The sequence below is a fragment of the Gekko japonicus genome, unplaced genomic scaffold, assembly GCF_001447785.1.
Source record: "Gekko japonicus isolate JY-2015 unplaced genomic scaffold, Gekko_japonicus_V1.1 scaffold2274, whole genome shotgun sequence".
Classification (NCBI taxonomy): Eukaryota; Metazoa; Chordata; class Lepidosauria; order Squamata; family Gekkonidae; genus Gekko; species Gekko japonicus.
Window position 1 is genome coordinate 2,580 of NW_015172616.1, and position 16,037 is coordinate 18,616.

The window sequence follows — 16,037 nt, forward strand, 5'->3', positions numbered from 1 at the left end:
GCATATCTCCACAAGAGAGGACACCAGGATTTACATTTTTAATGAAAGATGGGAATTCAGAGAACCAGCTAAACCTGAATGTTGTCTTGTGCGTATGCATGCTTATAATGATATACTGATATAAAGGCTATATATTAAAAAACTAAAATGAAACCAGTTGTCTTCAGGGTGTAAGGGAGAAGAGGGAATGGTTTGACAATGACAACAGCCCTGTCATCAAAAAGTAGTCTGGAAGTGGGTGGGAGTGTGCAAGACAAGGAAAACTAACAGAAACATTACACATGAGGGAAAAGGCGACTCAAAATTGAGGTAAAAGTAGTCTCAAATGAAGTAGGGGAGGGAGAAATGGGGGGGGGGGAACAGAACAAAAACTAAAGGCACAAAAATGTGTGTAGAAATCAGGGTACAAGCCAAGGCAGTATGGGAGCACAACTGATGAAAAAACCCATGTGGAAAAGCCTTGTGACACTTTAAAGACTAAGAGGGGGGGGGGGTTAGCCAAAAGCACCCTTTCCTCTTCTTTTGCTGCAACACGGTTGGTAGCAATTGTCCCCAGCTTGTGTTCCAGTAAAAATTACCCACTGGGAAAGCCAGCTCTCTCCCCTCTTTCCAAAAACAATGTACTTGCAAACAAAACCATCCTTTCACGAGAAGCCAACTAAATGGTTACATAAAAGCAGGAGGATAGTTTAATCAGTCTTCTGGTATTCCCTATCTTACTTGGTCAAGGCCCCCAAGTACTCAAAATAATTAACCTTCACATAGAAAGTAAACAGTTCTGAGAAATGTGGGAGGCTTCTCATGGAAAAGAAGCACCGCCTTGCCAAACTCTGGGATTACTCCTGCTGCTGCTGAGAAAGGAAGACATACAGGTGCCTGTGAACAGGAGTGCACCTTCCCGCTATGGGCTTTCAAATAAAATCCGCCCTTGCCAATACTTTCATTTTTCTAACACATCAACTTAAAATTCAAAAATGTCATAGCAAATTAATATTGGTTCTGTGTTAATCTTAGAAAGCACCTTGATTTTTTTTCTAATTAATAGTGCTGAGTATAAATATGTTACGTAAGAAAATTCCACCACTGTCAGTAAAACTTGCTGTGATGATGAATGCCTTGAGACCACCACTCAAGTTATGTTTATATGACAGTCTGAGAAGGTGATGGTGGAAAGTGCTGTCAAGTCACAGCTGACTGATGGCAATCCTGTAGGGTTTTCAAGGCACAAAACGTTCAAAGGTGGTTTGCCATTGCCTGCCTCAGTGTCATGATCCTGCTATTCCTTGGAGGTCTCCCATCCAAATACTGGCCAGGGCTTTGCTATTATTTGGCTTCCTTTGCTTGAATGTTTGGTACATCAGGATGTCATACCTGATATAATTGATAGTTTAAATTTGTGGTAACACATGATTCCTCTTTTATAACGGTTGCAATCTGTCGGTTGACAGCTATCCCTTTGTAATGGTGATGTATTATTTATCTTGAGCTAACTTACCTGTTACTGTTTGAATAGTTGTTTTGGTTTGTATTTTGTATTATTTTTGGATTTTCAATAAAAATATATTTAAAAAACAACACAAAAACCAAATACTGACCAGGGCCAAGCCTGATTAGCTTCCGAGATCGGGCTAGCCTGGGCTATCCAGGTCAGGGCAAGTTATGATTTAATCTGTAACAGTTTCAGTTTGGAGCAAAGCATCAGCTGGATCCTCATAACAAGACTGATCCCAAAGCTCATCACTGAATAACTCCTGTTAGCAAATGGAAGGAGCTGTCTTAGCTTGTTATAGCAAAAAACAAAGAAAAATATAGAAGCAGTTAATAGAGCAAGGAAACAGACATCCCACCTCCTACTGGTTAATCACATAATCCTGTCTTTCCTCCAGGTATCTCACAATGGTTCCCTCCCTTCTTCATTGCCACAACAAGCCTGTTAGGTAGGCTGAATGACTGGACCAAGGTCACCCAGTGATGTCATGACAGCATTGGGATTTGAACCCAGCATTCCCTGAACCTAATTTGACAACACCATCACACTGGCTCTCCTTTGTCTGGGAAAGTGGCCTCTGCCCAAGAAAAGTATAAGCCACAGTAATTATGTTAAGTCTCTAAGGCAGGGATGTCAAACTCATTTCTTATGAGGGCCAGATCTGACATAAATGAGACCTTGTTGGGCCGGGCCATGTGTGTCATAAAATGTAATGCCAGGCAGCAGAGATATAAACTTTATGAAGGACACAAACACAAAGATTTCTTTAACTAAAAACATGCTTAAAACATTAGCAGTCTTGCAATATTTTATTTAACAGTGTCTGATAACTGATATGTCTTGCTCTGAATTATTGCATCAAAACAACTGTGCTGTTGCAAAATTGCATATGCTGTTCAAGTGTATATCTGTAAGCTGCAAATCTACTTTTGATTTATTGACATTGACTACAGAAATCTCATGCTCAGAGTTCTGAGCCTAAGACTCAGGGGAAAACATGAAATGGCTGGGCATTGTTAGTTTTTGTACATAAACTGCTTCATCTGCTGGTCAAGAACATGAGAAGGCACCATGACACAGACTGAGGGCTATGTATTTGTCTACAAAACTATAGTCTTCCTCAGTGGTCAGTATCAGCCTATTATCTGGGACGTCTAAGTTCAAAATCCCCAAAGGAAATGTGCTGGGTGAACCTGATCTGAATACACACTCTCAGCCTAATCCACCTCACTGGCTTGTTATTCATCATCCAAATAATTCACATTGCTTTCCTACTGAGCAAGATTGGATCATGAGGGGATGAATACAGTGAAAAGGGGGAGGGAACCCAGTCGCACCCAGGAGAGCCACAGTATAACAAGCCCAACAAAACACACACACTGTAGCAAGGCACACGAAAGCTCATAACTTGGATAATGGAAGGGAAGAAAGGCTTGCCTCTCCCTCGTGTGTGATTCAGGCAGCCTGGCCAGGAAGCAAGCTCTGGCTCATTTCCTCCCTCCCCTGGAAGGGGGAGGGGGAGGAGCCTCAGTGCAGGGAATAGAAGCTTGCCTATCTATCTCTCCTGAGTGACTGAGTCTGGCAAAGCATGCTACAATGATGCAGCAGCAGCAGCAGAACTGAAAGAAGCAGGAGACAGCCAGTTCCACTGTGGGCCTGATAGAAGCCCTCTGGGGGCCTGTTCTGGCCCCTGGGACACATGTTTGACACCCCTGCTCTAAGGTATTATGTGTTTGGATGGTTTCTGCTAATACCTTTTCTTCGCCTGGACCAATTTCTCTTACATTTCTTAAAACTTCTTTATCCTGCAGTTCACATTCCATAGTATACAGTGAGGGGCTGCTTTGTGTGCTAGTTCTGGGATCAGTTTCACATCTAAAAACAGTTTGATCTAAAAACAGATGTCAGTGTATTAACTGAATGCCTTCTCTGAGACCAGATACCAAAACTGCAAAATTACAGGAAAAGCTCTACAATTCACAGGTCTGACCTCACGGAACTATACCATTCACTTCTGTTGTTAGGAACAAAAGTGATCCTCAATTATCATTTCATTAAATTATAATGCAAGACATTACATTTTAAGCTTTATCTAGCCTAAGATTTAGGAAAGCATAGATTTTAAAAAATGTTATTAAGAATAATCTTCCAATCTATCAAATCCAGCTCTTGATCCTGAGCACATTTTGGTAGAGACAAATTACCTTTAAGTCACTTGCACTTGCTTTCAGGTAATGTGTTTAGAATCAGAACCAACCTGATGTCCATGAACTTGTCCCCTAACAGAAAGAAGCTCAGTGCTTTTCATAGTTACAATTACAGATTTGTACTCAAGGACCGACATTGGTCCAAGGCTAAAATCCTTATTTACTTACAAAATTTATATGTTGCCTGTCTGCTCAAACCAGGCCAACAAGGTTTTTTTCTTCATGACCAAAAGTTAGATGGGGTGATGCTTCACAGTGGGTACTTCACAAAGAATTCAGGCAAACCCCGACTATGCCATGGAAGCTCAGTGGGTGACCTTGGGTTCATCATTCTATTTCAGTCTAACCCACGGATGTCAAACATATCGCCCGGATCTGGCACCCACAGGGCTTGTATGCAGCCCATGAGCAACTGGCTGTCATCTGCTTCCTTCACCCTCTTTTGCTTTCCTTGTCCCTGGAGAGGGAGGATGCCCAGTCCCCTCAATTGTAGCAGAGATATACAAAAGACCTTTAAGGCGAACCACGTTTTATTCAAGGTATGAGCTTTTTGCCTTGCTTCCAGAGGGGGGGGGGGATTGATATTGATTTGTTGGGCTTGTTATGCCAGGGTTCTCCTGGGCGCAAAACTGGGTTTGCCTCCCCCCTTTTCACTGTATTCATGCCCTCCTAATCCAGGCTCTCAGTTAGGAAAGCAACATGAACTATTTAATGAGAAATAACAACAAGCCAGTGAGGTAGGTTAGGATGATAGTGTGTCCAGACCAAGTTCACCCAGCCAGCACACTTCCTACTTTGTAGACTGTGGATTTTGAACTTAGACTTCCCACTGACCACTATACATTGCTGTCTCTCTATTTCTTGCACTGTCTCATAGCAACTGTGGTTATTTCTCTGCAGAAGACTATAGTTTTGTAGACAAACACATAACCTTTAACTGTTGGAGGTTTTCCGGGTTGTATGGCCATGGTCTTGGCATTGTAGGACCTGACGTTTCGCCAGTAGCTGTGACTGGCATCCTCAGAGGTATAACAGGTATAAATTCCAAGGATGCCATCCACAGCTACTGGCGAAACGGCAGGTCCTACAATGCCAAGACCACAACCATACAACCCGGAAAATCTACAACAGCTAATGAACTCCGGCCATGAAAACCTTCGACAACATATTAAACACATAACCCTCAGTCTGTCATGGTGCCTTCACATGTTCCTGACCAGTACATGAAGCAACTTATGTACAAAAGCTTGCGATGTCCAGCCATTTCATGTTTTTCTCTGGGTCTTAGGATCAAAGCATTGGCCATGAGATTTCTGTAATGAATGTCAATAAATCAAAAGTAGGTTTGCTGCTTCTTCCACCAACAGAGTATTATAAAATAGCAAAAGAAAATGAAAACTGGCTTGAGAAGAGATATTGCATATAAGCAAAGCCAATGAACAGCCTCATCCCGAGCACATCCAAGATTCTCTAATATGTCACATGATGCAGGATGATAAACTGGAAAAGGAGGGAACTGGGGGAATCCACAGAATGAAAGCACAGTCTGGTAGACTATCACAGCTACAGAGTCATCTCTCTCATAGGCGGTGAATGAGAGAGCTAGGTGTACATCTATACAGAGAATCTGTAACAGTCAGCACATGTATTATGGGGGTGCTACAACCAAACTGCAATAGGACAAAAAAAGTACAGGACTTTGTATGCACACGTGGGTGAATGGATCACTGCAAAGTTGCCAAAGCCACAGGACAACTCTGTTCTCATGGCTCTACATGCAGTTAATACTTGCAAAGATTAAGCCCTTCCTCTTAGTATTGCTGTGGCTAAATTGGATTAATACTGAACAGGAACTAACACTTAGCAAACAGCATATTCAAGCAGTCTCCCTATGCAGACCATTCCTATGATCTAAGGCCAGAGGAAAATTATGACAGCTCCCTCTCACCTGCTAAGATCAAAATACTCTTTGGATCTCTCCCACAGAATGGAACCACCAACTTAAACCCACTTGAGTGTTCTGGTATAGCAGCTTCTTGGCAATGCTCCAGCTGTGCCTAGGCCTGATCACAAGCAGGGAAAGAAACAATGCACAGTCAGCTCAAAGGGCCAAAGGACTCTAACTGTAATTTGATGCTAGGTCAAACAGTAGACTAAACATAAGGATTGTATTTTACAAACACATGAAAGGTAGGAGAAGCCATAGGAATAAGAGTCACCTCCCCAAATTACACATTATGTGTAACGGTTAAGTCCACCCCTCAAAGGTATTTGGGCTTTTTGTAAGTTCCAAGTATGCAGGCTGAAATCAAGCAAAAAGGGGGGGGGTTAACTTTTTTCTCCAGTAGTTCTTCTCCTGAGAACTGCCCCAAATTGCTCTTCTCCGTCTCCTCTACCAGGGAAATGGCAATTAGTACCAGAGAAGGAGGATTTTCAGCAGAAAAACCACTGAGCTGAAAGGTTAAAGAAGCATCCCTCCACTTCACGGCTCTTCTGCTTTAGGCTGCAGTCTTTACGACTGCATTTTGTAAAAATGTAAACCCTGAGGGGGGAAACTACGCACAGATTAACTTGGCTCTTGTTTTCAACTACAGTGCACTGCAGTTACTCCTAGAGGTAGTCCAGGAAAGGGAGATGGGGAAAGGAAAGGTTAGGGTTCGCAACACATAGTAGAGAAACCTGAACCCCACCATAATAACAGCAGTTTCACAGCAGATCAGCTTTTCCTTATCACATTGGTTCGGTTCAGACAATACTTTAAATGATGGTTACCCCAAAGCAGGACTGCCTCTAAACCATGGTTTCAAATATTCCTTGGAGAGAAAACAGTGCGTGAGCCCCACAGCTTATTCTCAAGCCCCTAAACTTGGCTTGGAGGATCAGAAAACAATATACGAAGCAGGATGTTCTGTTCAGGCAGCCTCTCCATTCTTATTTCCCCCAGTTTCATTAGAACTACAGTTTTGTTTGGAAAGGGAACCAAAAACTTTGGAGAGAAAAAATGCAAAATATTGTTCTTTCCTTCTTTGGAGGGGAAAACATGCAAAATATTGTCTCTCCTCTTCCTCAACAACTTCAGATGGTATAGCAAACTGCAGGTCATAAACACAGTATTGTGATGATTCTTAAGACCAAAAGATTTCTCTGAGTGAGGGGAAAAAAGCCTTTTCTAAGGAGCAAGTTGGGCCCAGAAGCGTCTGTTGGCCCAGAATCTTAACTTTCCACAAATTTTGGAACATTTTCAGACAAGTTTTTTACAGTTAAAACGTGTTTTTGGGAAAGCAGTTTTTACCATAAGTACACAGAAGCTTGTTCAAGGTGATTCTGTATGTCACCCCAGCCCCAAAATTCCTATGCTTAGAAGCCATGGAGGCAGAAGTGGAAGAGACGGGCCTCAATTTCTAACAGGAAAACTCCAAGGTCATGTTAGAAATCAAGGTCTTTTCCCACTACATTCTGTGAATATTGGTCAAATGCACAAGGACTGCGCATCCATCTTTTACAGATCTACTATGAGCTTTTGAGCTATGACTTGCTTTCATCTAAGGGTTCCGTGCTGTGTTGAAGTCAAAACTACAGAATTCAATAACATCAGGAAACAGCTGCTGTTGCAGGGTTAATCTTCAGACTGCTGGGGTGACAGAATCCTAAAACAAACCTTTCCAGTTAAGATGCAGCTGCAGCCATTAGAAGGTGTAGGAAAGTGCTCACTGCAGATCTGTGCTTCAGCCTACTGTTGAAGCCACTACATGTTTTGCCAGTAAGAAAAAGCTATACTCTTTTTAAAAGATGACATACCATATAGAGATATTTGAAGAATCACCTGGTCAGGGTCCCCCTGCCTTCATATTAATAAAGAACAGAACCTTTGCAAGAAGCAACTGAAAATACTGCAAAATGGTAGCACTGTAGACTTAAGGAGAGTCGAAACCTAAGAATCTGAGTCATAAGGTGCAGACACAAGATTCAAAAGCTCACAAGGAATATTCAACCAGTCAAGGGCAGAACAGCCACAACCAATCTACTGAAATATAACTGCATTTTAAATGGCCATCTTCTAGAATTTGCTTTCAAGCATGGTCACTGGCAGATCTGATGGAAAGTTTTTCTTTTAATCAAACTATTGCTGTATTTCCTTTCGCAACTTTCCTAGCAACTCAAACCAGTGCTGCAGCTCCAAGTGTATGCAGTCCTTCAGAAAGCTCAGAATTATGCCTCAATTTTGCTAAGGCACATTTGTTGGTATCTAACCAGCTTACTAGACCAGGTCTCATCCAAACCCACCATATTTAGCACAGCCTGAATCCCAGGGACTGCAACATAAACAAAAAGAAGATAGTTTGAACAGAAGGGACAAGTCTCCTGTGGTTGCTTGATGCCTGCTGAAATGGAAGGAAGCATTCTGCATTATCTGTAGTTTTGTCCACAACCCTAAAAAAAAATGTTCACCTGAAGAATGAAAAGATGCTGCAGTTACCACAAGCTGCAGCATGTTGACTACATGACTACATGTCAGTGTACATGGCCTTCAGTTCTTTCGAGACAGGGTTTTAGTTAATTTATAACAAACCACTAAGGGAGGAAAAGACCACCTTGCCATCTGTCCATCAACCAGCAGTCCATTTCTGCCTTTCCTGTGCCACATCAGCACAGGGACCACTGAAAGGCCCATGGCTGTCTCTAATTTAGTTCATCCTGTCAGGTTGCCCCAGTTCACTTCTTCCTGCGGATCTTAGGTTTCTTCACTGGGCGGAGGTAAGGATTGTCTATCATGTTCTCCTCTCCATTTCGGCTGCCTGTCATGGATGTGTTGTGCTGTAGTACTGACGCATTCTCCTTCTCAGCTCCTGAGTCGTCCTGGTAAGATAAGATCCAAACGATGTAAAATTTAAAGCGGAAGAATGCCGGTACACAAGAAATAAAAAGGAAGATGCTCTGGGCATACAAGGCAATAATTAACATTTGGGCATCTCAGGGACTGGGGTGCCCCCTGCTGGGTAACAGGAAATACTTCCTAGTCTAACATTGAAAGTAAAGTAGCACCACACTGAGTTTTTGATGCAAAAATTATCAGCAAAAGAACAAATGAGGGGGGGGGAATCTGCTGAGGGGAAGCCTACCCGCCACTGATATGCACTTTTTTTTTCAAATGCCTGTTTAACACCCACTGTTTACTTGAGTTAATGTTTTTTTGGTGCAAATTTAATTTTTACTTTAAAGGTAAACTATGATCCCAGAAAATCAGAGATCCCATAGTGAGTGTGATAAAATCATAGCACATCACCAGTCATTGGTGGCTATATGACAATATTACTGGAAAAAACAAAATCCTCCCTTTTGCCTTCACTCTGAAAGAGGAAATGGATCTATTACCTAGGCAAACAGGCAAACACTTCCTGTCTTTTTATAGTCCATGTTTTATTGCCTGCCAGTGCTTTGTTTGCTCCAGTCCTGCCATGGTTACACAGGTCTAGTTACGGCAGAATGCAGATGAGGACCAATATTTGGATGTACGCCTCCATTTACATGCTGCCCTAAGTGGAAGCTATGGGCAACTGAAACAAAGTGAGGGAGCACTGGCTCAATTTTTTCATCAACAGAGATATATTTCATCGTCATCCTCAACACCTACCCCCCCTACAGTTTTACATCCTTTTGCAAAATGATGCAAGAAAAAAAAATCACCAAAGGAGGGGTTACGTTCCATTGGAACTTTGTCCCTTATGGTGAGAAGTCACACTGCCTACCATCAGTCTCCAGGCTTATTCTGGAAGATGGTGTAAATGAAATTTATTTGCCCAACGTCTTCCATCTGAAACTATTTTTAAACTTCAAGGGACCATTTAATATGGGATTTACAGGGATCAATAAATAATGGCCCACTGAATTGAACTTTGTCTCTAAAGCTCTACCGTGCTCACGTGAATGGGGAGATTCTCTGTGTCTGTTTGATCATCTTGTTCGGACGAATCTGTCTCCTCCATCTGCTGCATTTCCAATTCGGAGGGAAGCAGAGCTGTCAAGTAGGGTATTGCAAAAGGCCTGGCAGCTATCACTGGAGACAGTGAAGGGAGAAGGTATATTGTTAGATACAGTCTGAAAAGAATTCCTGCCTTGTTGCAGAGCATCTTAGCCTTTACATGCTACCATGCTTCTATATGTACTTGATTTATCAAAATAATCAGGCCATTACATCTCCTAGCTTATCCTGTCCCCAAATGTTATTGAATCTGGAAGTAAAAAGACATGAGTAATTCACTAATGGTCAGTGTTTTTTCAACAACTTTCACTGATTTTGTTATTGGAACAGATGGATACCAGTTTGATGGACCACTGGGGCACATCATAAGGCTGTTTAGGTGATTTTTCCAAATAGCAAGTCAATGCCAGATTTAACCACACAGCATCCTACTTAGAATCACAATATGCTCTGCCACCTATTTGACTGCCATTTAGAATCTCTTACACGGGAAAGTGCTGACATCATCCTTGAAAAGACTCTGTGTCTCGCCTGTTTTTGCCATGAAGCGGGTCAAAGCTCTTTCAACATCTCGTCTCTGGGAGGCAGCCTTTTCTCGTAGGATCTGGTAATCCAGGACAGGCTCCCGGTAAGTCTGAAAGGCAGAAGAGAGAGAGGGGCAATGAGGACTATATGCAAGCTTGGATTTGTAATGAGCAGGCTTACTAGGGGCCATCCACCCCGATCTGGACGATTCCCATCCACTGGACAGGCAGCCAAAACCTCTCTTGCAAGCCAGAGATGAAAAGTCAAGAAGCATCTCAGTAAGCTGCTAGTACAATGTGGACTGCAAAAGGCTGTCTGTACCTTAAACAACTCATTATATAACCTTGTATTAAAAGGTCTATTAGGGAGCCAATTTCTGCTACAATTAATACTGAAGTTGAGAACATGTGATCACTTTTTTGATGGCAGGCCAACTTACCGGTGTCTTGATGTAAGTGTGAGGATCTGGGAATTCTGGGAAATGACTTGGGATGTGGGATGGGTGAGGCTTGTTTTGTCCAGCTGTCAGGGCTTTTGGGGCCACAGGCTGATTAGTTACAGGTGCTACAATTGGAAACAGAAATTCAGTCATGGCAGCCCTTGCCACACTGCTATCAAGCCAGCATAACATTGAGGCAATCTACTAGGACACACCAATGGCACCGGTGTGCTTAATACAATTGAAGTGATGGACCTGTTTAGGCAACAACAGAGTAAAAACAGCTCCCTTGCAGGCAGAATGGTACAAAAAAGGCTATGCAAGAATTTAACGTGACAAATTTTGCACCATCAAGGTGACTTCACGTATTAGATGGACTGTCACCAAAACAACATCCCATGTTTTCTCTCTCTGCCCCAGAGTGCCTACGATCACTAAATCTAAGTCATGACATCATCATGTTGTACATTTCTTTTTCTCACCAGCAGCAAAAATAATGGGGAGGAGAGACAGGGACATGCAAAATCAAGCAAAACTGCAACACAGGGTGATAAAAAATTTCTTTATAAGGAAGAGGGAGAAAATTACGGGAAAATACCTCTTTGGTGCAGTCCTGTGTCTAAGATACCATACAGTTCCATTCTCAAAAACATCACCTACTCCTTTGCTTGTTCCAGTTGTTTTGTATTTGCAGAGAGTTCTTAACAAAGAGGAACATTCAAAAACACCATTTTCCACCTGTAGTCTTCAGTGGTGTAACCCATTCTACCTCCTCAGTATTCTACCACTTCATTCTACTGCATGTGCAGAAATTATTCCATGCTTGGGCACCAAATCCCTAAACAGGTACATCCCACTACTCCACACATTTATTTGCAATTAAGTCTCACTGATTTCAACACTCTCACAAATAAGCATGCCCAGAATTGCAGTCTCAGATTCAGCAGCCTCCCACACACTACACAAAAGCTCACATACGTGCAGTGATCACCATCCGCTGGGACCGTTTGGCATAAGCAGGGAGGGTTTCCACATTAAATCCTGAAACAAAGGGAAAAGGAGAGCTTCAGCAGTCACAATAGTAATTCATCAACCTCTGAAACCCTGGATCACTGGCTGCACCACAAAACTGACTAATTCACCAATCTTTGCACTCCTTGACTCCACAGGAATTCAGGAAGAGATTCAAACAAAACAGCAGAGATGCCTATGCTCACTGAGTAAAAAGTCCCAACTGGGCAGAATTGAACTACAAGGGAAAATTCAGCCTTTTCTGCTCATCTTTGCTCCATATCTAGAGATGAGCAGGAACGAGTAGGCCGAACTTTCCTCTGGAGGACAAGACAGCAGGGGGCACTTGAAAAAAAGGCAATCAAAGGAGAGCAAAACCATTCTAACCTTCCAATGGTATCCACCCACCTCAATCCTCATGCTCCAACCAACCTAAGGGTTGGATCCAACAATCAGTCTGTGGAAGATGCTAATGGTTGTAGATATTCCCTGTGAGAGATGGGCTCGAACCAAACCATGAAGAAAAATTTGTAACGAGTTTTGCTCTATTAATGGTTTGAGAACCAAAATCTGTGATGGGTTCGTGGGGTTCATGCTGGTTCCTGGCTCCAGCAGAAAGGTGCAAAAACAGCTGAATGGCTGGGAGTGCTCCCCACTGCTCAGCTGTTTCGGGCTTAAAGGGACTGCACAAAAAAGCCAGGAAACAGGGAGCAGCCTGTCCAGAGAGCAGCTGTCTCCTCCACTGACCGCCTCAACTGGCTGCCCCTTCACTACTGCCGGCCTCCTCCTCCACTGGCCTCCTGGATGAGTTCCTGATAGAAGGTCTGGGGGGCATTCTCAGGCGATGGGGGGAGGGTGGGTGAGCACCCGGGCTCTCCCAAATGGCCAGGCGATGGACTGGGGCTTCCCCTGTTGAAGCAGCACCCAACCCTAGACAGACAGGCTGCTCCCTGTTTCCTGGCTTTCTTGTACAGTCCCTTTAAACTTTGCACAAGAAAGCCCAAAATAGCTGAGCGGCTGGGAGCGCTCCTACTGCTCAGCTGTTTTTGCTGCTTTCTGAAAAACCCGTTTAAAGGGACCTTTAAATGAGGTTTGCTAGGCCCACAAACTACAAACTGAATCGGTTCGTCAGAGAGTAAACCAGTTTGGTTCATGATTTGGCCACGAATGACACTGCATTTTTGCTGTTTGTGCCCATCCCTATTCCCTCCTTTCTGCTCCCCCAGCAACTATTTCTTCCTCCCTTCCTTTTTTTATTATTTATTCATTCAATTTATACTCCACCCTCCCCGCCGAAGCAGGGAAAGCTTATTCCTGGGGTCCCACGCCCACATGAACTAACAGCCACACAGGTTGGGAGGCTGCAGTGGGGAAAGGGAAGGGGACTATATCATCCTTCTTGCTTCTGATGATGAGGGAGAAAAGAAGGAGTGACTTCCTACCCTTCTCCCTCATCACCGCAGTCCACTCACCTGCATGGTTCTTATACCACACAGGTCCCATGACCACCAATTTTTGGGTCAGAAATAGTTTCTGGAAGAGGGGAAAGTAGGGAACTGCCACAATCCTTCTGTGAGCAAATCACTTGCTCCAATCCAGTAGATCAAGAACCATTTGAATGTGAGGCTGAAGAGATATGAAAATAAATGGGAATCGACTGTACATCCTTAGTAGTACATCCATTAAATGATCACACATACAAAATCACTTTCCATCTCTGCACACCTACAAGACCAATCAAATACAACAGAGCCCCATAAGTGTAAAGCAACTATTCAGGGACTCACCCATTTCTACTAAGGTCACAACAATATCGGAAAGGGTTGGTTGAGTCCTTGCAGTATGTTCACAGAAAGATTTTGCACTCCTCCCTATCTCTGAAATATCTGGGAAAGAAAAGCGTTGAGATCTGAAATCTACAGTCATTATAATGCTATTACAAATCCCACTCCTGTGAGAAAAATCAAGATATTTGATGCCCCCTTTACTACTTGACACCATTAAACATGCAGGAATGTGAACAGAAGTGTGCTGTCCCCAGCCATATACTTATTTTGCAACCTTCCTCTTCCCTGCAAGGCCTTTGGTTGTCCCTTCTCTAGCCAGGAGGTGTTCTGCTGCTGCCTGGATCCAGGCTTTTCCAGTTGCCACCCCTCTGCTTTAGAACGATCTACCAGAGGAGGTGAGGCCTTGTTTGCCTTTAGGGTTAGAATGGATAAAAGGAAGTACTTCTTATGAGAGGCCGCATTATTCGGGAAAGCATTTGGCAAGGCCTGAGCAGCTCTTTGGGTGCAAATTTATGATTACCATGATCCTGTTGACAGTTTTATTGTTTCTTGGATGCTTTTAGAATTGTTTTAATTTTGATTATTATACTGATAGCCAACTTTGGATCCAGCTCTGCTGAGAGAAAGGCAGGTTTATAAACACTTTCAGTGTACAAACAAGGTTACTGGCAGAGAAAATGAGTGGTCCAGGTTTCCCATTACATGATGCAGTGGCAGTACCCAGCTGCCAACCTTTGTCAGTGACTGTACACAGGGCTCTGTGTACAGGCGGCAGTACAGAAGGGCAGGCTTCCAGACTGCTGCAGTGTCACAGCAGAAGAAGTTACTCCTGCCAAAATGCTTCCTTTCGATGAGGTGTTAAAGTAATAGGAGTCTCTTTGTGGTCAATTCTGAGTAAAAAAAAGTAGAACTGTCTGTGTTTCATATCGTCTTCATTTTAAGGAGAATGTGTTTGACACTGGAAATGCACAGCTTTTTAATTATTTTAACCCAGGAACACACATTTGGCAATACTCACAACTCTGGATCATCTCTGTCATGGTTTCTACAGCAGCCTTCTCAGCACTCTCAAACCCAGCCTCTGTCAGCAGTGAACTGACCACCACCTGGAGGGTCCTTCTTCTAGCCAGATAATAATTGTCTGCCGGGGTTGTTGAGTGTTTGCCACCTGACCGCTGCCAAGACAGAACCCGAGCAACAAACAGAAATAACAGACCAGGGGGACATAAACAAAGAGCTTAAAGAAGTTGCCAAGAGATGCAAGGATACTGAACATCATTCTAAATGTTTCTTCTCCAAGAGTTCAGCACTTTTGCACCCTGATTCTGAAAGTATTTTCCATTGCCATCATGATAGTTTTATTCACTCATGCTAGGTTACTGCATAGCTACGCAAAAAAGGCTCCTCTCACCCTCACCCTGTTCCTCGTTCATAAAACAGCACTGCACTTCTTTAACTTGGAAAATACAGAAGTACATACAAGAAATTGTGGAAAGATTTGGAAATTCTCACAAATATCCCCCCTCTAGGATTATATAAACTCTCAGACTTCAGCGGGCTTTTTTAACATCTCAAAAGATTTCCGCATTCCATACCTCTTGAGACATATTCAGTCCTAACCAGGCTGGTTGCCTGGGAGATTTGGGGTGTGTGTGTGTGTGCATTTACAAAGTCATATTTCCCTGCATTTCTATAGAGTCCTGCAAGTATGTAGAGACCAAACCATGTCTGTGGGATGTTTTGTTTGACTGCTCCCATGACCTCAACAGAACAAGTCATTACCATTAGAAGGAGTGGTGCATTCTTTTTATTCTTTAGGTCAGTCAGGGAGTGGGTCTGCAGTTACCACTGCCGAAAGAGAAAGCAAACCCCCAGCTGTTTCCACAGCTGGAGCAATATGGTTGTGAATTTCCCTTCCACTTCTGTCTCTAAAGAATTAATGGCCTTTTTAAAAGAGAAAAGGCCCTGCCATCATAGCAGTGTCCTATGCTTTCAGCTTGGGAAACACTGCACTGTACAAGCCAGCATCTTCCACCCCACCCTCACTCCTCTGCTTTACACATACATATTCTGGCTGACTTTAGGACCAGAACAGGTGAGTAGAGGACACGTTCTGGCAGCTGCTACAAGCACAATACTGAGTTTGGTGAGAAATTTACATTCCTTCTTTTAAAGTATTTAATTCTAACCTTCTTCAGATCTCCTTTTTCCAGTTCTCGCAAACAACATTAAAAGCATTGTTCTTAGACTGTTTGATTTCTCATCTAGAACTGGGTCTCCATACACATCAAATATGGAGCGTTGTCAGCACAGACCACATTAATTCATCACAGTAACACAGGCTGTGTTTTCAGTCATCATAATTGCCACAGATTTCCACCCCCTTCTGAACTAAGCCTCTATGTTCTGTAAATCCACAAACAAAACTGAAATAAATATTAGCAGTTACTACTTAGGTATGCGAGAACCACCTCATTAGTCGCCTTTACACTATTTAGGGGCACGGAGGTAACTTAACTAATCACTTAACTACAAGTAAGCAATAGGTGTACAATGTTCTCCAAAGTCCCGGAAACTTGGAACATTCACGTAAAGAACT

The 16,037-nt window shown here is 43.0% G+C and overlaps 1 protein-coding gene across 2 annotated transcripts in view; it reads right to left on the bottom strand.

Annotated features, from left to right (window-relative positions):
- Positions 1–8,079: 8,079 nt before the first annotated feature.
- The window catches only part of TAF8 (TATA-box binding protein associated factor 8), a 14,647-nt gene continuing 6,689 nt past the window's right edge, over positions 8,080–16,037 (bottom strand). The window contains exons 1-7 of one of the 2 annotated variants that reach the window (XM_015421652.1): positions 14,457–14,524; positions 13,439–13,537; positions 11,619–11,681; positions 10,641–10,765; positions 10,163–10,310; positions 9,609–9,751; positions 8,080–8,553 (exon numbers count right to left, since the gene is read on the bottom strand). In XM_015421652.1, the coding sequence (XP_015277138.1) occupies positions 8,410–8,553; positions 9,609–9,751; positions 10,163–10,310; positions 10,641–10,765; positions 11,619–11,681; positions 13,439–13,537; positions 14,457–14,478 (744 nt within the window). In that variant the 5' untranslated portion in view covers positions 14,479–14,524 and the 3' untranslated portion in view covers positions 8,080–8,409. Of the gene's footprint in view, positions 8,554–9,608; positions 9,752–10,162; positions 10,311–10,640; positions 10,766–11,618; positions 11,682–13,438; positions 13,538–14,456; positions 14,525–16,037 lie in introns of those variants that run through there. The other variant, XM_015421653.1, reaches the window with a different exon arrangement.